The sequence below is a fragment of the Ammospiza caudacuta genome, chromosome 33 (assembly GCF_027887145.1).
Source record: "Ammospiza caudacuta isolate bAmmCau1 chromosome 33, bAmmCau1.pri, whole genome shotgun sequence".
Lineage (NCBI taxonomy): Eukaryota > Metazoa > Chordata > Aves > Passeriformes > Passerellidae > Ammospiza > Ammospiza caudacuta.
Window position 1 is genome coordinate 939,517 of NC_080625.1, and position 22,815 is coordinate 962,331.

The window sequence follows — 22,815 nt, forward strand, 5'->3', positions numbered from 1 at the left end:
GCCCCTCCCCATGGGGCTCCCCCTCCTCATCCTCACCCTGGTGCTGCTGGGGCTGGGGGAGGGGCACCAGGAGCCCCCCCCGGCCTCGGGGCACCCCCACCCCCACCTCTATGGACCCCCCAAATCCCGCCCGGACACCGCCCAGGTGTGGCTGCAGGTGAGACACCCCAAAAATGCCCAAAAAATCACCCCAAAAATGCCCTAAAATTGCTTAAAATCCCTCTCAAAAAAGGCCAAAAATAGCCCAAAAGATGCTCTAAAAATTTCTCCCTAAAATGGCCCAAAATGCACTAAAATAACCCCCCAAAAATGACCCTAAAATTGCTTAAAATCCCTCTCAAAAAATGCTCAAAATTAGGCCAAAAATAGCCCAAAAATGCCCTAAAATTGCTTAAAATGCCTCTCAAAAGTGCTCAAAATTAGGCAGAAAAATAGCCCAACAAATGCTTTAAAATTCCTCCTTAAAATGGCCCAAAATACTCAAAAATCCCTCCCAAGAATCTCCCCAAAAATGCCCCAAAATACACTAAAATCACCCAAAAAAAAATGCCCTAAAATTGCTTAAAATCACCCCCAAAAATGCTCCAAATTAGGGCAAAAATAGCCCAAAAAATGCTCCAAAATTCCTGCCAAAAATTACCCCAAATGGCCCAAAATGCACTGAAATTACCCCAGAAAATGCCCCAAAATAATTAAAAATTACCCCCCAAAAAATACTCCAAAAAAGTCTAAAAATAGCTCAGATTTCACCTGGGACCCAAAAAAAATCTCCATTTTAACCCTTTAAACCCCATTTTAACCCTTTAAACCCCATTTTAACCCTTTAAATCCCCCCCAAATCCCCTCTGGGACCCCCAAATTCCCTTTAAATCCCCCCAAATCTCCATTTTAACCCCTTAAACCCCATTTTAACCCCCCTAAATCCCCAGTTTTCCCTTCCAAATCCTCATTTTTTCCCCTCACAAATCTTCATTTTTTCACCCCCAATCTCTGGGTTTTTTTTCCAAAATCCTCTTTTTTTCTTCCCAAATTTTTTTAACCCCTTAAACCCCATTTTAACCACCCCAAACCCCCATTTTTCCCCCTAAAATCCTCATTTTTTCACCCCCAAACTCCCCGTTTTTTGCCCCTAAACCCCCATTTTTCACCCCAAACTCCCCATTTTTTTTTTTTCTAATTTTCCCAAAATTCTCTTTTTCCTCCCCAGACGCTGGGGGCCGCCCTGGGGGTGTCGCTGGCCCCACACCTGGTGCTGTTTCTGCTCCCGGCTCCCCCCCAAAAAAATCTCCATTTTAACCCTTTAAACCCCCTTTTTTAACCCCTTAAACCCCATTTTAACCCCCTGAAATCCCCATTTTTCCTCCAAAATTCTCATTTTTTACCCTAAAATCTTCATTTTTTCACCCCCAAACTCCATTTTTTTTTCCCAAAATCCCCATTTTTCACCCCAAAATCTCCTTTTTCTTTCTCCCCAGACACTCCATTTTATCCCCCAAAAATCTTCATTTTTACCCCAAATTTTCATGTTTTCTCCCAAAACCCCAGGTTTTTTCCCCCTAAGTTCCCCAAATTTATTTAACCCCTTAAACCCCATTTTTTCCCTCGGAAATTCTCATTTTTTCCTCTAAAATCCTCATTTTTTCACCCCCAAACTCCCCGTTTTTTGCCCCTAAACCCCCATTTTTCACCCCAAACTCCCCATTTTTTTTTTTTTCTAATTTTCCCAAAATTCTCTTTTTCCTCCCCAGACGCTGGGGGCCGCCCTGGGGGTGTCGCTGGCCCCACACCTGGTGCTGTTTTTCGTCCCGGCCGATTCGGGCTCCCCCCAAAAATCTCCATTTTAACCCTTTAAACCCCAACTTTAACCCCTTAAACCCCATTCTAACCTCTCTAATCCCCTTTAAATCCCCCCAAATCCCCTTTGGGACCCCCAAATTCCCTTTAAATCCCCCCAAATCTCCATTTTAACCCTTTAAACCCCCTTTTTTAACCCCTTAAACCCCATTCTAACTCCCCCAAACCCCCATTTTTCCCTCCAAAATTTTCAGTTTTTTCCCCCCAGATTTTTTCTGACCCCCCAAACACCCATTTTAACCCTTTAAACCCCATTTTAACCCCTTAAACCCCAACTTTCTCCTCCCCAAACCCCCATTTTTCCCCCTAAAATCTTCATTTTTTCACACAAAATCCTCATTTTTTCACCCCCAAACTCCCCGTTTTTTGCCCCAGACTCCTCATTTTCCACCCGAATTTTCCCAAAATCCCCATTTTTCACCCCAAAATTCTCTTTTTCCTCCCCAGACGCTGGGGGCCGCCCTGGGGGTGTCGCTGGCCCCACACCTGGTGCTGTTTTTCGTCCCGGCCGATTCGGGCTCCCCCCGGCGCCGGGGGCTCCTGCGGCTGCTGCTGAGCTTCGCCGCGGGGGGGCTGCTGGGGGACGCCTTCCTGCACCTCATCCCGCACGCCCTGGGTGGGTGACACCCAGGGGACACCTTGGGGACACCTTGGGGACACTTTGGAGAAGTTTTGGGGTGGTTTTGGGGTGATTTGAGGCGGTTTTGGGACAGTTTGGGGTGGTTTTTGAGGTGGTTTTGAGGTGGTTTTATGAGGGTTTGGGATGGTTTTGGTGCAGTTTTGGGGCACTTTGGGGACACTGGGACACGTTGGGGACAGTTGGGGACACTTTTGGGACACCTTGGGGACAGTTTTGGGGTGGTTTGGGGTGGTTTTGGGATGGTTTAGGGCAGTTTTGGGGATGTTTTAGCAGGGTTTGGGGTGGTTTTAGGGGCTGCTGGGGGACGCCTTCCTGCACCTCATCCCGCACGCCCTGGGTGGGTGACACCCAGGGGACACCTTGGGGACACCTTGGGGACACTCTGGAGAAGTTTTGGGGCAGTTTTGGGGTGATATGAGGCGGTTTTGGGGCATTTCGGGGGAAGATTGGGGCAGGTTTTAGGGAGGTTTTAGGGGGCTTGGGGACGCTTTGGGGACGTTGGGACACCTTGGGGACAGTTGGGATACACTGGGACACCTTGGGGACAATTTTGGGGTGATTTGGGACAATTTTGGGACACTTTGGAGAAGTTTTGGGGCGGTTTTGGGGTGATTTGAGGCAGTTTTGGGGCATTTTGGGGGAAGATCGGGGCAGTTTTGGGGTGGTTTTGAGGTGATTTTTAAGGGGATTGGGGACATTTTGGGGACACTGGGACACCTTGGGGACAGTTGGGGACACTTTGGGGATACTTTGGATCTGTTTGGGGTGATTTTGGGGTGATTTGAGGCGGTTTTGGGGGTGATTTGAGGAGGTTTTGGGGGGTTTGGGGACATTCAGGGGCTCCTGCGGCTGCTGCTGAGCTTCGCCGGGGGGGGGCTGCTGGGGGACGCCTTCCTGCACCTCATCCCGCACGCCCTGGGTGGGTGACACCCAGGGGACACCTTGGGGACATCTTGGGGACACTTTGGAGAAGTTTTGGGGTGGTTTTGGGGTGATTTGAGGCGGTTTTGGGACAGTTTGGGGTGGTTTTTGAGGTGGTTTTGAGGTGGTTTTATGAGGGTTTGGGATGGTTTTGGTGCAGTTTTGGGGCACTTTGGGGACACTGGGACACCTTGGGGACAGTTGGGGACACTTTTGGGACACCTTGGGGACAGTTTTGGGGTGATTTAGGGTGGTTTTGGGATGGTTTAGGGCAGTTTTGGGGATGTTTTAGCAGGGTTTGGGGTGGTTTTAGGGGCTGCTGGGGGACGCCTTCCTGCACCTCATCCCGCACGCCCTGGGTGGGTGACACCCAGGGGACACCTTGGGGACACCTTGGGGACACTTTGGAGAAGATTTGGGGTGGTTTTGGGGTGATTTGAGGCGGTTTTGGGGCATTTCGGGGGAAGATCGGGGCAGGTTTTGGGGTGGTTTTGAGGTGGTTTTAGGAGGGTTTGGGATGGTTTTGGTGCAGTTTTGGGGCACTTTGGGGACACTGCGACACCTTGGGGACAGTTGGGGACACCTTGGGGACACTCTGGAGAAGTTTTGGGGCGGTTTTGGGGTGATTTGAGGCGGTTTTGGGACATTTCGGGGGAAGATCGGGGCAGGTTTCGGGTGGTTTTTGAGGGGTTTGAGGTGGTTTTAGGGGGCTTGGGGACAGTTGGGGGACACTGGGACACCTTGGGGACAGTTGGGGGACACTAGGGCACCTTGGGTACAATTTTGGGGACAATTTTGGGGTGATTTGGGACAGTTTTGGGGTGGCTTTGGGACAGTTTGGGGCATTTCGGGGGAAGATCAGGGCAGTTTTGGGGTGGTTTTGGGGTGATTTTTAAGGGGGTTGGGGACATTTTGGGGACACTGGGACACCTTGGGGACAGTTGGGGACACTTTGGGTCTGTTTGGGGACAGTTTTGGGGTGATTTGGGGAGATTTTGGGACAGTTTGGAGAAGTTTTGGGGTGATTTGAGGTGGTTTGGGGGGGATTTTGAGGTGGTTTTGGGGTTTTGGTTTTAAGGGGACTTTTAGGGGGTTTGGGGACAATTTTGGGGACACTTTTGGGGACACTTTTGGGACAATTTGGAGGTTTTGGGGGGATTCTGGGGAGGTTTGGGGCATTTTTAGAAGGGTTTGGGGACATCTTGGGGACACTTTGTGACACTTTGGGGACACTTTTGGGACCCTTTTGTCCCCACAGCCCCCCATGAGCACCACGAGGGCCACGGCCACTCCCACCATGGACACGGTGAGAGCCTGGGGACACCTTGGGGACACTTTGGGGACACTTTGGGGTCACTTTGTGGGGGTTTGGGGACACCTTGGGGACACTTTGGGACGTTTTTGGAGTATTTGGGGACATTTTTTGGTCATTTTGGGACATTTTTGGGTGGTTTGAGGGTGGTTTAGGGACTTTGGGGACACTGGGACACCTTGGGGACACTTTGGGTGTTTGGGGACAATTTTGGGGACATTTTTGAGACAATTTTGGGGGGATTTGGGGAGGTTTTAGGGGATTTGGAGACACTTTGAGTACGCTGGGACACCTTGGGGACACCTTGGGCGGGGTTGGGGACACTTTGGGGACAATTTTGGGACCCTTTTGTCCCCACAGGGCACCACGAGGGCCACGGCCACTCCCACCATGGACACGGTGAGAGCCTGGGGACACCTTGGGGACAATTTGGGGACATTTGGGGACACTTTGGGGTGGTTTTAAGTGGGTTTAGTGGCACCTTGAGGACACTGGGACACCTTGGGGACACCTTGGGGTCATTTTGGGACATTTTGGGGGTGGTTTGAGGGGGGTTTAAGCGACTTGGGGACACTGGGACACCTTGGGGACATTTTTAGGTCATTTTTGGGACACTTTGGGTTCATTTTGGGACACTTTGGGACATTTTTGGGACATTTTGGGGTGGTTTTAAATGGGTTTGGTGGCACCTAGGGGACACTGGGACACCTTGGGGACACTTTGGGGGTGTTGGGGACACTTTGGGGACAATTTTGGGACCCTTTTGTTCCCACAGGGCACCACGAGGGCCACGGCCACTCCCACCATGGACACGGTGAGACCTTGGGGACACCTTGGGGACGTTGGGACACCTTGGGGACAATTTAGGGACACTTTGGGGTCATTTGGGGACAATTTTGGGTCATTTTTGGGACATTTTGGGGTGGTTTGGGGACACTTTGGGGGGGTTGGGGACACTTTAGGGTCATTTGGGGACATTTTTGGGTGGTTTTAAATGGGTTTGGTGGCACTTAGGGGACACTGGGACACTTTGGGGACACTTTGGGGCAGTTTGTGACACTTTGGGGACAATTTTGGGACCCTTTTGTCCCCACAGAGCACCACGAGGGCCACGGCCACTCCCACCATGGACACGGTGAGACCTTGGGGACATTTGGGGACACTTTGGGGTGGTTTGGGGACACTTTGGGGGGGTTGGGCACACTTTGGTGCCATTTTGGGCCATTTTTATCCATTTTGGAGCCATTTTTGACAATTTTTTGCCATTTTTCATCCATTTTTTTGCCATTTTTGTCCATTTTGGTGCCATTTTTGTCCAATTTAGAGCCATTTTGGGCTCTTTTGGATCAATTTTGGGGCCATTTTTTGCCATTTTTTGCCCTTTTGGGGTCATTTTGGTGCCATTTTTTGTCACCATTTTGGACCAATTTTGATCCATTTTGGGCCCTTTTGGAGCCATTCTGGTCCCATTTTTTGCCATTTTGGTGCCATTTTTCACCAATTTTTGCCATTTTGGACCCTTTTGGTGCCATTTTGGGCCCGTTCAGGGCCATTTTGAGCTATCTTGGGTCACTCAATTTGGAGCCATTTTTGTCCATTTTGGAGCAATTTTTTCCCATTTTGGGCCAATTTTGAGCCATTTTTTCCCATTTTGATGCCTTTTTCTGCCAATTTGGGCCCTTTTAGAGGATTTTTTTGCCATTTTGGGCCAATTTTGCTCCATTCTTGGGCCATTTTTGCCATTTTGGTGCCCTTTAGGGCCATTTTGGTGCCTTTTTTGGAGCCGTTTTTTGCCATTTTGGAGCCATTTTGGAGCCAATTTTGATCAATTTTGTGCCAATTTTGATCAATTTTGAGCTGTTTTGGGTCTGTCAATTTTGAGCCATTTTTCCCATTTTGATGCCATTTTGGGGCCATTTTGGACCATTTTTTGCCATTTTGGTGCCCTTTTAGAGCCATTTTGGTGCCATTTTGAGCTATTTTGGGTTGCTCAATTTGGAGCCATTTTTGACCATTTTTTGCCATTTTGGAGCCATTTTAGGACCCCTTGGTGACATTTTGGAGCCATTTTTGGCGCCACTTTGGACCAAGTTTGATCCATTTTGGGCCTTTTTGGAGCCATTTTTCATCCAGTTTTTGCCATTTTTGTTCATTTTGGGCCCTTTTGGAGCCATTTTGGGGCCAATTTTGATCCATTTTGGTGCCATTTTTGGTCCGTTTGGAGCCATTTTGGGTCAGTCAATTTGGAGCCATTTTTGTCCATTTTGGGCCAATTTTGAGCCAATTTGGTGCCATTTTGGGGCCATTTGGTGCCATTTCGCCACCATTTAGGAGCCATTTTGGGACCAATTTTTGGAGCCCTTTGGGAGCCATTTTGAGCTATTTTGGGTCGGTCAATTTGGAGCCATTTTTGACCATTTTTTGCCATTTTGGAGCCATTTTAGGACCCCTTGGGGCCATTTTGGAGCCATTTTGGGCCCTTTTAGAGCCATTCTGGTCCCATTTTTTGCCATTTTGGTGCCATTTTTCGCTGTTTTTTCACCATTTCAGTTCCATTTTTCACCGTTTTTTCCCATTTTGATGCAAATTTTGTCATTTTTTCCCCATTTTGTGCCAATTTTTTGGTTTTTTGCCGCAGGGCCGGCGCTGTCGGTGGGGCTGTGGGTGCTGGCCGGGATCGTCACCTTCCTGGGGGTGGAGCTGGCGGTGCGGCACTGCGGGGGACACGGCCACGCACACGGTGATCCGGGGCGGAAAACGACGACTTTGGGCAAAAACGGGGAAAAATTGGGGGAAAATTGGGGGAAAAAATGGGGATTTTGGGAAAAAATTTGAAAAAATTGGGATTTTGGGGGTAAAATTGGGATTTTGGGGGAAATTTTGGGGAAAAAATGGGGATTTTGGGTAAAAATGGGAAAAATTAGGGAATTTTGGATGAAAAAAATGGGAATTTGGGGGAAGTTGGGATTTTGGGGGAAAAATGGAGATTTTGGGGAAAAAAATTAGGGATTTTGGGCAAAAATGGAAAAAATGGAGATTTTGGGGAAAAAAATTAGGGATTTTGGGCAAAAATGGAAAAAATGGGGTTTGGGGGACAAAAATGGGGATTTTGGGCAAAAATGGAATAAAGGGGGTTTGGGGGACAAAAATGGGGATTTTGGTATTTTTGGGGAGGATTTTGGGATGAATTTCAGGTGGGTTTTGGAGTGGATTTGGGGTGAATTTTGATATTTTTTGGATGAATTTTAGGTGTATTTTGGTATTTTTGGGACGGATTGTGGTATTTTTGGGATGGATTTGGGGTAAACTTTGTGGTTTTTGTGACAAGTTTTTTGTGCATTTTGCTGTTTTTGCTCAAATTTTGTTTTTTAGGGGTTAACTTTGATTTGTTTTGGGTTAAATTTTGTCATTTTTGGCTCCGGGCAGGCCCCAAGGCCAAGCACAGCTCCAGCGAGGACGAGGCCGACGGTGACGCCAGGGGGACCAAGGGGACCAAGGGGACCAAAGCCACCAAGGCCACCAAGGGCACCAAGGGCCAGCACAGGAAGGGCCCCAACGGGGAGAGGGCAGGTCAGGGGACATTTGGGGACATTTGGGGACATTTTGGGGACATTCTGGACATTTTGGGGGGATTTGGGGACTTTGAGGGGATTGGGGACATTTTGAGGGGATTTGGGGGATTGGGGACATTTGGGGACATTTTGAGGACATTCTGGACATTTTGGGGGGATTTGGGGACGTTGAGGGGATTGGGGACATTTGGGGATTTGGGAACTTTAGGGGAATTTGGGGACATTGGGGACATTGAGGGGATTTGGGGACATTTGGGGACATTGGGACGTTTTGGGGGGATTTGGGGACATTTGGGGGGTTGAGGCGATTTGGGGACATTTGGGGAACTTTAGGGGAATTTGGGGACATTTTGGGGACATTGAGGGGATTTGGGGACATTGGGGACTTTGGGAGGGATTGGGAATTTTGGGGACATTTGGGGAATTGGGGACATTGGGGACAATAAGGGGATTTGGGGGGGATTTGGGGACATTTGGGGGGGATTTGGGGGCATTTGGGACATTGAGGGGATTTGGGGACTTTGAGGGAATTGGACTTTTGGGATATTTGGGGACATTTGGGGACTTTGGGAGGATTTGGGGACATTTTGGGGACATTGAGGGGAATTGGGGACATTGAGGGGATTGGGGACTTTAAGGGGCTTGGGGACATTTGGGAATTTGGGGACATTTGGGGACTTTGGGGGCATTTGGGGAATTGGGGACATTTTGGGGGAATTGGGGACATTGAGGGGATTTGGGGACATTTTGGGGACATTTGGGAACTTTGGGGGGATTTGGGGACATTGAGGGGATTGGGGACATTGGAGACATTGAAGGGATTGGGGACATTTGGGAATTTGGGGACGTTTTGGGGACATTGGGGGGATTGGGGACGTTGAGGGGGTTTGGGGACATTGAGGGGATTGGGGACATTTTGGGGACTTTGGGGACATTGAGGGGATTGGGGACTTTAAGGGGATTGGGGACATTTGGGAATTTGGGGACTTTGGGGGCATTTGGGGAATTGGGGACATTTTGGGGGGATTGGGGGATTTGGGGACATTTTGGGGACATTTGAGAACTTTGGGGGGGATTTGGGGACATTGGAGACATTGAGGGAATTGGGGACATTTGGGGACATTAAGGGGATTTGGGGACTTTGAGAGGATTTGGGACATTTGGGGACATTGGAGACATTGAGGGGATTGGGGACATTTGGGAATTTGGGGAAATTTTGGGGACATTGGGGGGATTGGGGACATTGAGGGGGTTTGGGGACTGAGGACTTTGGGGGTTTGGGGACTTTGGGGACATTCTGGGGGGATTGGGGACTTTAGGGGGATTTGGGGACATTGGAGACATTTGGGGATTTGGGAACTTTAGGGGGATTTGGGGACATTGGGGGAGATTTGGGGACATTGGGGACATTGAGGGAATTGGGGACATTTGGGGACATTAAGGGGATTTGGGGACTTTGAGAGGATTTGGGACATTGGGGACATTTTGGGGACATTGAGGGGATTGGGGACATTGAGGAGGGTTAGGGACATTGAGGGCATTTAGGGAATTGGGGACATTGAGGGGATTTGGGGACATTTTGGGGGGATTGGGGACATTGAGGGGATTGGGGACATTTGGCGATTTGGGGACATTTTGGGGGCACTTGGGGACATTGAGGGCATTTGGGGAATTGGGGACATTTTGGGGGGATTGGGGACATTGAGGGGATTGGGGACATTGAGGGGATTGGGGACATTTGGGGACATTTTGATGACATTGGGGACATTGAGGGGATTTGGGGGAATTGGGGGGTTTGGGGATATTTGGGGATTTGGGAACTTTAGGGGAATTTGGGGACATTTGAGGGGATTTGGGGACATTGGGGGGATTGGGAGACTTTGGGGACATTGAGGGAATTTGGGGACATTGGGGTCATTTGGGGGCTGATTTTGGGGATAATTTGGGATAATTGTGGAGGTGATTTTGGGCTGATTTTGGGATCGCTTTGGGGATAAATTTGGGCTGATTTTGGGGTGACTTTGGGGTGTTTTGGGGTAGCTTTGGGGTTAACTTTAGGGTGATTTTGGAGATAAATTTGGGTGAATTTTGGGGTAACTTCCAGGTGTGTTATGGGTGATTTTGGGCTGATTTTGGGGTAAATCTGGGTTTTTTTAGGGATGATTTTGGCGCTGATTTTGGGGTGAGTTTGGGGTGTTTTAGAGGTGATTTTGGGGTGACTCTGGGCTGATTTTGGGGGTAATTTGGGGCTGATTTTTGGGGTAACTTTGGGGTGTTTCGCAGGTGTTTCAGAGGCGATTTCAGGGTGACTTTGGGCTGATTCTGAGAGCAATTTTGGGCTGATTCTGGGGACAATTTCTGGATGACTTCATCATAATTTCAGGATCATTTTGGGCTAATTTTGGTCTCTTTTGCCACAGCCATGGCAGCCTCTGGCTACCTGAACCTGGCGGCCGACGCCGCCCACAACTTCACGGACGGGCTGGCGCTGGGGGCGGCGTTCTGGGGCGGCTCCGCCCGGGGGACGCTGACGGCGCTGTCGGTGCTGCTGCACGAGCTGCCCCACGAGCTGGGGGACATGGCCATGCTGCTCAGGGCCGGCTGCTCCAAGACACAGGTGGGAGGAAAAAATTGGGGGAAAAAAACGGGAAAAAAATTGGGGAAAAATCGGAAAAAAATTGGGATGTTGGAGGACCGACCATAGAGTTGGGAGGTGGGTGGGCTAGAGCGCCCCCTACTGGCGGGTGGTGTGGCCGCCAACTCTGTGGTCACTTCCGGTGCCGCCATTTTGTGAGGGTGGAAAAAGCCGTGAGGGTGAGGCCCCGCCCCTTCCCAGTTCATCCCAGTCCCTCCCAGTTCATCCCAGTTGCCTCTTTACCCACATTATCTCACTCTCTGTCCCTCTGCACGTGAAATTCAGGGGAAAAATTGGGGAAAAAAAGGGGAAAAATCAGGAAAAAAAGGGGGGTAAAAGGAGGAGGACCAACCATAGAGTTGGGAGTACCAGAGCGTCCCCTAGCGGTGGGCGGTGTAGCCGCCGCCTCTATGGTCACTTCCAGTGCCACCATTTTGTGAGGGCGGAAAAAGCCGTGAGGGTGAGGCCCTGCCCCTTCCCAGTCCCTCCCAGTTCATCCCAGTTCCCTCTTCTCCCGTATTATCTCCCTCCCAGTCCCTCTGCATGTGGAATTTAGGGAAAAAAAGGAAATAAAAGGGTTTAGGGTGGGAAAAAAAAGGGAAAAAAAGGGGTAAAAGGAGGAGGACCAACCATAGAGTTGGGTGGGCTAGAGTGCCTTCTAGTGGCAGGTGCTTCACCCACTCTATGGTAGCTTCTGGTGCCGCCATTTTGTGAAGGCAGAAAAGGCCCTGTGAGAGTGAGGCCTCACCCCTTCCCAGTCCCTCACAGTCCATCCCAGTTCCCTCTTCACCCACATTATCTCACTCCCAGTCCCTGCATATGGAATTTGAGTGAAAAAAGGGTGGATAAAAGGGTTTAGGGTGGGAAGAAAGAAAAACGGGGTAAAAGGAGGAGGACCAACCATAGAGTTGGGTGGGCTAGAGTGCCCTCTAGTGGCGGCCACTTCACCCACTCTATGGTCATTTCCCGTGCCGCCATTTTGTGAGGGCAAAAAGAGCCCTGTGAGGGTGAGGCCCTGCCCCTTCCCAGTTCATCCCAGTTCCTACCAGTTCATCCCAGTTCCCTTTTTGCCCATATTACTCCATTCCAAGTCCCTCTGCACGTGGAATATGGGGGGAAAAGGGGATAAAAGTGTTTAGGGTGGGAAAAAAGGAGAAAAATCTGGGGGAAAAAGAGGGTAAAAGGAGGAGGACCAACCATAGAGTTGGAAGTGCCAGAGCGCCTCCTAGTGGCGGATGCTTCACCCACTCTATGGTCACTTCCAGTGCCGCCATTTTGTGAGGGCAGAAAGAGCTGCTTGGTTTAGGCTCTGCCCCTTCCCAGTTCATCCCAGTCCCTCCCAGTTCATCCCAGTCCATCCCAGTAACCCCAGTATCCCTTCCAGGCCATGCTCCTGCAGCTCCTGACCGCCTTGGCCGCCCTGGCAGGCGCCGCCTGCTCCTTGCTGGCCGAGGGTTCCGGCACCGGCGCCATTTCAGGGATCCTCCCCTTCACGGCCGGCGGCTTCATCTACCTGGGCACGGTGTCGGTGCTGCCCGAAATCCTGAGGGACTCCGGGCCCGGCCAGGCCCTGCTGCAGCTGCTGGCGCTGCTGGCCGGCGTGGCCATGATGCTGCTCATCGCCTACTACGAGTAGGAATTCCCAAAATTCCCCAAAACACCCAAAAATCCCCAAATTTCGTTTGTTTCCCCCCCGGCCCTGTGCGAAGTGGGAGGTGCCCGTTGGTAAATTTATCCCGTTCTGGGACCAAATCGAGAGAAAAATGAGAGATTTGGGGTTCAGAGCGTGAAAAAAATGAGGGATTTGGGGTTGAAAGCGTGGAAAAATGGGAGATTTGGGGTTTAGAAGGGGAATTTTGGGGGGATTTTTGGGAATTTGGAGGGATGGGGGTGGGAGGGTTTTTTTATCACTAATGATGGCGTTGTGGCGAATCATGATGGATTAAAATGTGAGGATGACGACGAGATGAGTGCGTGGAATAAATTTGGGGATGAAAAATGGGGATTTGGGGAAAAAAACTGGGGAAAATGGTGAAAAACGGGAAAAATCCGAGGAAAATGAGATGCTGGAGGACCGACCATAGAGTGTGGAGGATCGAGTGACCGCTGGCGGCGGGAGCGGCTCCTGCTCTCTGTGGACACTTCCGGTGCCGCCATGTTGGGGAGGTCAAACGGACCTTCCTAAGGGGGGGTGGCGACATTTTGGGGACAATTTTGGGGATTTTGGGAACATTTGTGACATTTTGGGGATCCAAACCCCTTTTCCGCCTCTTCCTCCATCAATCCCAATTTTTTTTTTTGCCAGAAAATTCCAAAGGGGGGGGAGGGGCCGATCCCAAATGCCCTCCCCACCCCCTTTATTTGGGGACAGGTGGGGACGCGGAATTTGGGGGGGAAAATGGGAATTCGGGGAAAATGGGAATTTTTGGGAATTTTAAGGAAAATTTTGGGGGTTTTTTTTGGATTTTAAAGGGATTTTGGGTTGGATTTTGGGGCTGCATTTTGGGGTCATTTTGTGGGATTTGGGGCTGGATTTTAGGGTAATTTCATGGGATTTTGGGGCTGGGTTTTGGGGTAATTTTGTGGGATTTTGGGGCTGGGTTTTGGGGTCAATACATGGGATTTCAGGCAGGATTTGGGGCTGGATTTTGGGGTCATTTAATGGGATTTTGGGCTGGATTTTGGGGTGATTTCATGGGATTTTGGGGCTGGATTTTGGGGTCATTTAATGGGATTTTGGACTGGATTTGGGTCTGAAATTTGGGGTAATTTCAGCGGTTTTTGAGGCTGGATTTTGGGGTCATTTTGTGGGATTTGGGGCTGGATTTTAGGGTAATTTCATGGGATTTTGGGGCTGGGTTTTGGGGTTATTTCACGGGATTTGGGGCTGGATTTTAGGGTCATTTAATGGGATTTTGGGCTGGATTTGGGGCTGGATTTTGGGGTGATTTAATGGGATTTAGGGCTGGATTTTGGGATGGTTTTGTGGGATTTCAGGCTGGATTTGGGGCTGGATTTTGGGGTAATTCCATAGGATTTAGGGCTGGATTTCAGGACAGATTTTGGGGTCATTTCATGGGATTTGGGGCTGGATTTTGGGGTGATTTAATGAGATTTTGGGGCTGTATTTTGGGGCAATTCTGTGGGATTTGAGGCTGGATTTTGGGGTAGGATTTTGGGGTCATTTTATGAGATTTCAGGCTGGATTTGGGGCTGGATTTTGGGGTCATTTAATGGCATTTGGGGCTGGATTTGGAGCAGCATTTGGGGCTGGATTTTGGGGCAATTTCATGGGATTTCAGGCTGAAATTTGAGACAGATTTCAGAACAATTCTGCAGAATCTCAGGATTGATTTTGGGGCAATTCCAAGGGATTTGGGGCTGGATTTTGGGGTTGCATTTCAGCGGATTTTGGGGGTAATTCCACGGGATTTTGGGGTAATTTGACAGGATTTCAGGGAAGATTTTGGGGCAATTCCTGGGGGATTTGGGGCTGGATTTCAGGTGGGATTTTGGGGTCATTTTGTGGGATTTGGGGCTGGATTTTGGGGTCATTTCACAGGATTTTGGGGCTGGGTTTTGGGGCAAGTTCATGGGATTTGGGGCTGGATTTGGGGCAGGATTTTGGGCTTATTTCATGGGATTTTGGGGTGATTTTGGTCTGGATTTGGGGCAACTTTGGTCTGAGTTTGGGTCTGGATTTTGGGGTCATTTAATGGGATTTTGGGCTGGATTTTGGGGTGATTTCAGGCTGGATTTGGGTCTGGATTTTGGGGTCATTTAATGGGATTTTGGGCTGGGTTTTGGGGTGATTTTGGTCTGGGTTTGGGGCTGGATTTTGGGGTAATTCCCTGGGATTTTTGGCTGGATTTGGGTCTGGATTTTGGGGTAATTTTAAAGGAATTTCAGACTGGATTTTGGTGTAATGTTGCAAGATTTCAAGCTTGATTTTTGGGGTCATTTTGTAGGATTTCAGGGCAATTCCACGGGTTTTTGGGACAGAATCTGGGGTAACTCCACGGGATTTGGGGGTAGGATTTTGAGGTAATTCCATGGGATTTTGGGGCTGGATTTTGGAGTCATTTCATGGGTGTTCAGGCTGGATTTGGGGCTGGATTTTGGGGTGATTTAATGGGATTTAGGGATGGATTTTGGGATAGTTTTGTGGGATTTCAGGCTGGATTTTGGGGCTGGATTTTGGGGTCATTTCATGGGTGTTCAGGTTGGATTTCAGGACAGATTTTGGAGTCATTTCATGGAATTTTGGGCTGGATTTTGGGGTCATTTTTTGGCATTTGGGGCTGGATTTGGAGCAGGATTTGGGGTAGAATTTTGGGGTCATTTGATGGAATTTTGGGGCTGGATTTTGGGGTCATTTCATGGGATTTCAGGCTGGATTTTGAGACAGATTTCAGAACAATTCTGCAGAATCTCAGGATTGATTTTGGGTCAATTCCAAGGGATTTGGGGCTGGATTTTGGGGTTGCATTTCAGCGGATTTTGGGGGTAATTCCACAGGATTTTGGGGCAATTCCATGGGATTTCAGGGAAGATTTTGGGGCAATTCCTGGGGGATTTCAGGCTGGATTTCAGGTGGGATTTTGGGGTCATTTTGTGGGATTTGGGGCTGGATTTTGGGGTAATTTCCTGGGATTTGGGGCTGGATTTTGGGGTCAATACATGGGATTTCAGGCTGGATTTGGGGCAGGATTCTGGGGTCATTTAATGGGATTTTGGGGCTGGATTTTTGGGGTCATTTCAGGCTGAAATTTGAGACAGATTTCAGAACAATTCTGCAGAATCTCAGGATTGATTTTGGGTCAATTCCAAGGGATTTGGGGCTGGATTTTGGGGTTGCATTTCAGCGGATTTTGCGGTAATTCCACGGGATTTCAGGGAAGATTTTGGGGTAATCCCGCGGGGTTTTGGGGTGGTTTTTTGGGATTTTGGGTTTCTCAGAGCACGCCGCGCTCGGGGCATGAGAGTTTGGGGCAAATCCAGCAGATTTTGGGGCAATTCCTGGGGGATTTGGGGCTGGATTTTGGGGTCATTTTGTGGGATTTCAGGCTGGATTTTGGGGCTGGATTTTGGGGTCATTTCATGGGATTTTGGGACTGGATTTTGGGGTCATTTTGTGGCATTTCAGGCTGGATTTCAGGACAGATTTTTGGGTCATTTCATAGGATTTGGGGCTGGATTTGGGGCAGGATTTTGGGGTGATTTTATGGGATTTCAGGCTGGAATTTGGGCTGGATTTTGGGGTCATTTCATGGAATTTTGGGGCTGGATTTTGGGACAAATTTCAAGACACTTCTGCAGAATCTCAGGATTGATTTTGGGTCAATTCCAAGGGATTTGGGGCTGGATTTTGGGGTTGCATTTCAGCGGATTTTGGGGTAATTCCATGGGATTTCAGGGAAGATTTTGTGCTAATTCCACAGGATTTCAGGAAAGATTTTGGGCCAATCCCACGGGATTTCAGGGAAGATTTTGGGGCAATCCCGCGGGGTTTTGGGGTGTTTTTTGGGGATTTTGGGTTTCTCAGAGCACGCCACGCTCGGGGCGGGCGCGGCCGAGCTTCATGCCGCGGATGATGAGGACGGTGCCGGCGGCGATGCCCGCGATGCCCACGGCCAGGCCCAGGGCACAGATCGCCGTCTCCGTGGCCTCGGATTTGGGCGCCTGGATTTGGGGTTCTGGAAAAATCCGCAATGCCCACAATTTAGGGGACCCCGAATTTTTTTCTTTTTGTCTTTGTTGTCATCGCAAAGTTCCCAAATTCTTCCTCTCTTCCCGAATTTTTTCCTGTCTCAAATCCCAATTTCCACGCCAAATCTCAATTTTCCCACCCCCAAATTTTCCTAAATCTCAATTATCCCACACACAAATTATCCCAAATCCCAATTATTCCAAATCCAAATTATCTCAAGTCCAAATTATCCCACACCCAAATTATCCCAAATCCCAATTATTCCAAATCCAAATTATCCCAAATTCAAATTATCTCAAGTCCAAATTATCCCAAATCCCAAATATCCCAAATCCCAATTATTCCAAATCTTAATTGTCCCGAATCCCAATTTCCCAAATCCAATTTATCCCAAATCCCAATTTTCCAAATCCAATTTATCCCAAGTCCCAATTATCCCATATCCCAAATTATCCCAAATTCTAATTTTGCCAGAACCCAATCTTCCCAAGTCCAAATTATCCCAAATTCAAATTTTCCCAAATCACAATTATCCCAAATCATAATTATCCCAAATCCCCATTTTCCCAAATCCCAATTATCCCTAAATCCAAATTATCCCAAATCCCAATTTTGGCAAAACCCGATCTTCCCAATTCCAAATTAGCCAAAATTCAAATTTTCCCAAATCCCAATTATCCCAAATCATAATTATCCCAAATCCCAATTTTGCCAAAACCCGATCTTCCCAAGTCCAAATTATCCCAAATACAAATTTTTCCAAATCCCAATTATTCCAAATCCCAATTATCCCTAATCCAAATTATTCCAAATCAAAATTATTCCAAATCCCAATTATACCAAATTCAAATTTTCCCAAATCTCAATTATCCCAAGTCCCAATTATCCCACACCCAAATTATCCCAAATCCAAATTATCCCAAATCCAAATTATTCCAAATCCCAATTTTCCCAAATCCAAATTATTCCAAATCCAAATTATGCTGAATCCCAATTTTGCCCAAAACCAATCTCGCCAAATTCAATTTTTTCCAAATCCCAATTATCCTAAATTCAAATTTTCCCAAATCTCAATTATCCCAAGTCCAAATTATCCCACGCCCAAATTATCCCAAATCCAAATTATTCCAAATCCCAATTTTTCCAAATCTCAATTATCCCGAATCCCAATTTCCCAAATCCAATTTATCCCAAATCCCAAATTATCCCAAATCTCAATTATCCCAAATCCAAATATCCCAAATATCAATTATCCCAAATCCCAATTATCCCATATCCAAATTATCCCAAATCCCAATTTTCTCTAATCCAAATTATCCTGAATCCCAATTTTGCCAAAACCCAATCTTGCCAAATTCAATTTTTCCCAATTCCAAATTAACCCACAGTCAAATTATCCCAAATCCAAATTTTCCCAAATCCCTCAATTTCCACCCCAAATCCCAATTTCCCAAATCTCAATTATCCCAAATGACAATTTTCCCAAATCCCAATTATCCCAAGTCTCAATTTTCCCCAATCCTGGAATTTCCACCCCAAATTCCAATTACCCCGAATCCAAATTATCCCAAATTCAAGTTACCCTGAATCCAAATTATCCCAAATCCCAATTTTGCCAAAAACCAATATTCCCAAATCCAAATTATCCCAAATTCAAATTATCCCACATCCCAATTATCCCAAATCTAAATTTTCCCAAATCCCAATTATTCCAAATCCAAATTATCCCAAATCCCAATTTTCCCAAATCCAAATTATCCCCAATCCAAATTTCCCCAAACTCAAATTATCCTAAATTCCATTATTTCCAACCCAAATCCCAATTTTCCCTAATCCAAATCATCCCAAATTCCAATTTTCCCAAATCTCAATTATCCCAAATGCAAATTTTCTGAAATCTCAATTATCCCAAGTCCCAATATTCCCAAATCCCAATTATCCCATATCCAAATTATCCCAAATCCCAATTTTTCCAAACCCAAATTATCCCAAATCCCGCAATTTCCACCCCGAATCCCAATTTTCCCACACCCAAATTATCCCAAATCCAAATTATTCCCCAGCCCAATATTTTTGCCAAATCAAAATTATCGTAGATTCCACGATTTCCACCCCAAATCCCAATTTTCCCATTTTCCCAAATCCTAAAAATAGAATTTTTCCCCCAAAAAAATCCCTTTTTTTTCCCAAAACCCCCAAACCTCACCCCAGTGCGTCTTGCTGGGCGCCGCCAGCCCCTCGTGCTCCACCTTGCAGCCGTAATAACCCCAAATCCCCCTCTTCACAAACTCCAAAAATCCAATTTTTTCCCAAAAACCCCATAATTATTTTTCCCAAATTTACCATTTTTTCCCCAAAAATTCCCGTTTTTTCCCAAAAACCCCAAATCTCAGCCCAATGCATCTTTCCACTCCTTCAAGCTCCACCTCGCCGTCCTAATAACCCCAAATCCCCATTTTCCGAAACCAAAATACCACAAAAAATCCCATTTTTTCCCAAAAAAAATCCCATTTTTTCCCAAAAAATCCCTTTTTTTTCCCAATTTTTTTTCCCAAAACCCCCAAATCTCACCCCAGTGCGTCTTGCTGGGCGCCGCCAGCCCCTCGTGCTCCACCTTGCAATCGTAATAACCCCAAATCCCAATATTCCCGTTTTCTCAAACCCCAAAACCACAAAAAAAATCCCATTTTTTCCCCAAAGAACATTTTTTTTCCCAAAAAAATACCAAAAATCCCCAAATCTCAGTCCAGTTCTTCCTGCCAGGCTTTACCATCCCTTCGTGCTCCACCTTGCACTCCCAATAACCCCAAATCCCAATTCTCCCATATCCCAAAAACCACCAAAACCCCAAATCCCCAAAAAACCAATTTTTCCCAAAAACCCTATAATTAGTTTTTCCCAAAAACCGCAAATCTCACCCCAATGTGTCTTGCTGGGTTCCACCAACCCCTCATGCTCCACCTCACAGTCCTAATAACCCCAAATCCCCATTTTCGAAAACCCAAAAACGCCATTTTTTCCCACAAAAAAAACGCATTTTTCCCCCCCAAAATCCCATTTTTCCCCCAAAAAATCCCATTTTTTCCCCCAAAACCTCACCCCAGTGCGTCTTGCTGGGCGCCGCCAGCCCCTCGTGCTCCACCTTGCAGTCGTAGTAGTCCCCGGGCTGCGGGATGAAGGTCAGGTAGGAGAACTTGCGGAAGGAGAAGTCGCGGTCGGGGTAGAACGGCGTCTCCTGCACGCCCTCGGTGACGCGGGCGCCGTTGCGGAACCAGGCCACGCCCAGCACCGGCGGCCAGAACTTGGTCACCGAGCAGATGAGGACGTTGGGCTCGTCCTGCTCCACCGGGTGCTTGGGGAACACGGCCACCTCCGGCGGCACTGGAATGGAATGGTGGAAAAATCCGGGGGAAAATCCGTGAAATTTGGGTCAGGATGGGTTAAAAAAATCGGGATCCATCCAGGTGGATTTGGGTTGGAATCTCGAGAAATTGAGGTGGATCCAACTGGGGTTGAGGTGGAACCAACTGGGGTTGAGGTGGAACCAACTGGGGTTGGGTTTGAGGGACACGTAAGTTTGGAATCCCACCAGGAACCTTCTGGAATTTGGGTTAAAAGTGTCTGAAATTGGGTTGGATTCAATTGGGATTGAGGTGGAACCAACTGGGGTTGAGGTGGAACCAACTGGGGTTGGGTTTGAAGGACACGTAAGTTTGGAATCCCACCAGGAACCTTCTGGAGTCATTGTTGGTTGTGCCCAAAATTGGGTTGAAATCCCCTGGGATTGGGTTGGAACCAACTGGGATTGAGTTTGAGGGACACGTAAGTTTGGAATCCCACCAGGAGCCTTCTGGAATTTGGGTTGGATCCAAGTGGGATTTGGGTTGAAATCCCTTAAAATTGGGTTGGATCCAACTGGGATTGAGGTGGAACCAACTGGGGTTGAGGTGGAACCAACTGGGGTTGAGGTGGAACCAACCGGTGTTGGGTTTGAGGGACACGTAAGTTTGGAATCCCACCAGGAACCTTCTGGAATTTGGGTTGAAAGCCTCTGAAATTGGGTTGGATTCTATTGGGATTGAGGTGGAACCAACTGGGGTTGAGGTGGAACCAACTGGGGTTGGGTTTGAGGGACACGAAAGTTTGGAATCCCACCAGGAACCTTCTGGAATTTGGGTTAAAAGTGTCTGAAATTGGGTTGGATTCAATTGGGATTGAGGTGGAACCAACTGGGGTTGAGGTGGAACCAACTGGGGTTGGGTTTGAGGGACACGTAAGTTTGGAATCCCACCAGGAACCTTCTGGAGTCATTGTTGGTTGTGCCCAAAATTGGGTTGAAATCCCCTGGGATTGGGTTGGAACCAACTGGGATTGAGTTTGAGGGACACGTAAGTTTGGAATCCCACCAGGAGCCTTCTGGAATTTGGGTTGGATCCAAGTGGGATTTGGGTTGAAATCCCCTAAAATTGGGTTGGATCCAACTGGGATTGAGGTGGAACCAACTGGGGTTGGGTTTGAGGGACACCAAACTTTGGAATCCCACCAGGATCCCTCTGGACCTGGGGTCGGTTGTCCCCAGAATTGGGTTGAAAACCCCTGGGATTGGGTGGCATCGGCGTCTCCTGCACGCCCTCAGTGACGCGGGCGCCGTTGCGGAACCAGGCCACGCCCAGCCCCGGCGGCCAGAACTTGGTCACCGAGCAGATGAGGACGTTGGGCTCGTCCTGCTCCACCGGGTGCTTGGGGAACACGGCCACCTCCGGCGGCACTGGAATGGTGGAAAAATCCGGGAATTTTGGGTCAGGATGGGTTAAAAAAATCGGGATCCATCCAGGTGGATTTGGGTCGGAATCTCGAGAAATTGAGGTGGAACCAACTGGGGTTGAGGTGGAACCAACAGGGATTGAGGTGGAACCAACTGGGGTTGGGTTTGAAGGACACCAAAGTTTGGAATTCCACCAGGAACCTTCTGGAATTGGAGTTGGTTGTCCCCAAAATTGGTTTGAAATCCCTTAAAATTGGGTTGGATCCAACTGGGATTGGGTTGAAATCTTGAGGAATTGAGGTGGAACCAACTGGGGTTGAGTTTGAGGGACACGTAAGTTTGGAATCCCACCAAGAACCTTCTGGAACTGGGATTGGATGTCCCCAAAATTGGGGTTGGAACCAACTGGGATTGGGTTGAAATCTCCTGAAATTGGGGTCAGACCCAACTGGGGTTGGGTTTGAAGGACACAAAATTTGGATTTCCACCAGGAACCTTCTGGAATTGGGTTGGATACAACTGGGATTGAGGTGGAACCAACTGGGGTTGGGTTTGAGGGACACGAAATTTTGGATTCCCACCAAGAACCTTCTAGAATTGGGTTGGATCCAACTGGGATTGGGTTTGAGGGACACCAAATTTTGGAATCCCACCAAGAACCTTCTGGAATTGGGTTGGATCCAACTGGTTAAAACCCCTGAAATCGGTTCAGAACCTTCCAAAACCACCTCAAACCCCCCAAAACCTCCCGAATTTCCCCCAGAACCTCCCGGAACCTTCCGGAACGTCGTCCCCGCGCTCACCGCTGTCGGTCCTGGAGCTGTTGTAGGCCCTCATGGAGCTCTCGAGGTTCTGCTTGTCGATGGCGATGTTCTGCAGCGCGCCCTGCGCCTCGAAGGAGGCGAACTGCTGGAACTCGGGCAGGCGCCACACGGTCTCCTCCCGCTCCACGTGGAAAATCTCGTCGCCGTCGAAGTCGAACATGAACTCGGAGCTGTCGAACGGCGGCTCCAGCGACTTCTGGTAGAACTCGGTCTGGATGATGCTGTGCTGCACTGGGAAATCGGGAAAAAATTGGGATTTTGGTTAAAATTTAAAAAAAAAAAATGAGATTCATATTTTAAATTGTGAGGAAAATGGAGATTTTTGATCAAAATCCCAAGAAAACAGCGAAAAATTTCCAGGGAAATTGGAGATTTCCATTCAAAATTCCAAGAAAATTTGGGGGATTTCTGCTCAAAATCGCAGAAATTGGAAGGAAAAATTGAGGAAAATTGGGGAATTGTGCTTAAAATCCCAAGAAAATTGGAGATTTCTGCTAAAAATCCCAGAAAATTTAGGATTTCTCAAAATTTAGGATTGCTCAAAATTTTAAAAATGGGGGGAAATGCCAGGAAAATTGGGGA

At 48.2% G+C, this 22,815-nt stretch overlaps 2 protein-coding genes across 2 annotated transcripts in view; one reads left to right on the forward strand and one right to left on the reverse strand.

Moving 5' to 3' along the window:
* Positions 1-12,788, forward strand: SLC39A7 (solute carrier family 39 member 7). Its single transcript, XM_058822620.1, has 8 exons — positions 1-157; positions 2,302-2,470; positions 4,674-4,721; positions 5,503-5,541; positions 7,366-7,467; positions 8,154-8,297; positions 10,720-10,916; positions 12,319-12,788. Exons 1-8 carry the CDS (start codon positions 11-13, stop codon positions 12,568-12,570), a joined length of 1,098 nt encoding a protein of 365 aa, XP_058678603.1. The 5' UTR covers positions 1-10; the 3' UTR covers positions 12,571-12,788.
* The window catches only part of LOC131570276 (H-2 class II histocompatibility antigen, A-U alpha chain-like), a 15,688-nt gene continuing 5,606 nt past the window's right edge, over positions 12,734-22,815 (reverse strand). Inside the window, exons 2-4 of the mRNA XM_058822639.1 lie at positions 22,213-22,464; positions 19,744-20,025; positions 12,734-16,630 (exon numbers count right to left, since the gene is read on the reverse strand). Coding sequence (XP_058678622.1) covers positions 16,476-16,630; positions 19,744-20,025; positions 22,213-22,464 — 689 coding nt within the window. The 3' untranslated portion in view covers positions 12,734-16,475. The remainder of the gene's footprint in view (positions 16,631-19,743; positions 20,026-22,212; positions 22,465-22,815) is intronic.

Excerpts from the sequence above, each read along its gene's own strand:
- SLC39A7 (XM_058822620.1), top strand. The coding sequence starts at position 11 with ATGGGGCTCCCCCTCCTCATCCTCACCCTGGTGCTGCTGGGGCTGGGG. Across the intron at positions 158-2,301 it reads CCGCCCAGGTGTGGCTGCAG|ACGCTGGGGGCCGCCCTGGG; the intron begins GTGAGACACCCC and ends TTTCCTCCCCAG. Across the intron at positions 4,722-5,502 it reads CCACTCCCACCATGGACACG|GGCACCACGAGGGCCACGGC; the intron begins GTGAGAGCCTGG and ends TTGTTCCCACAG.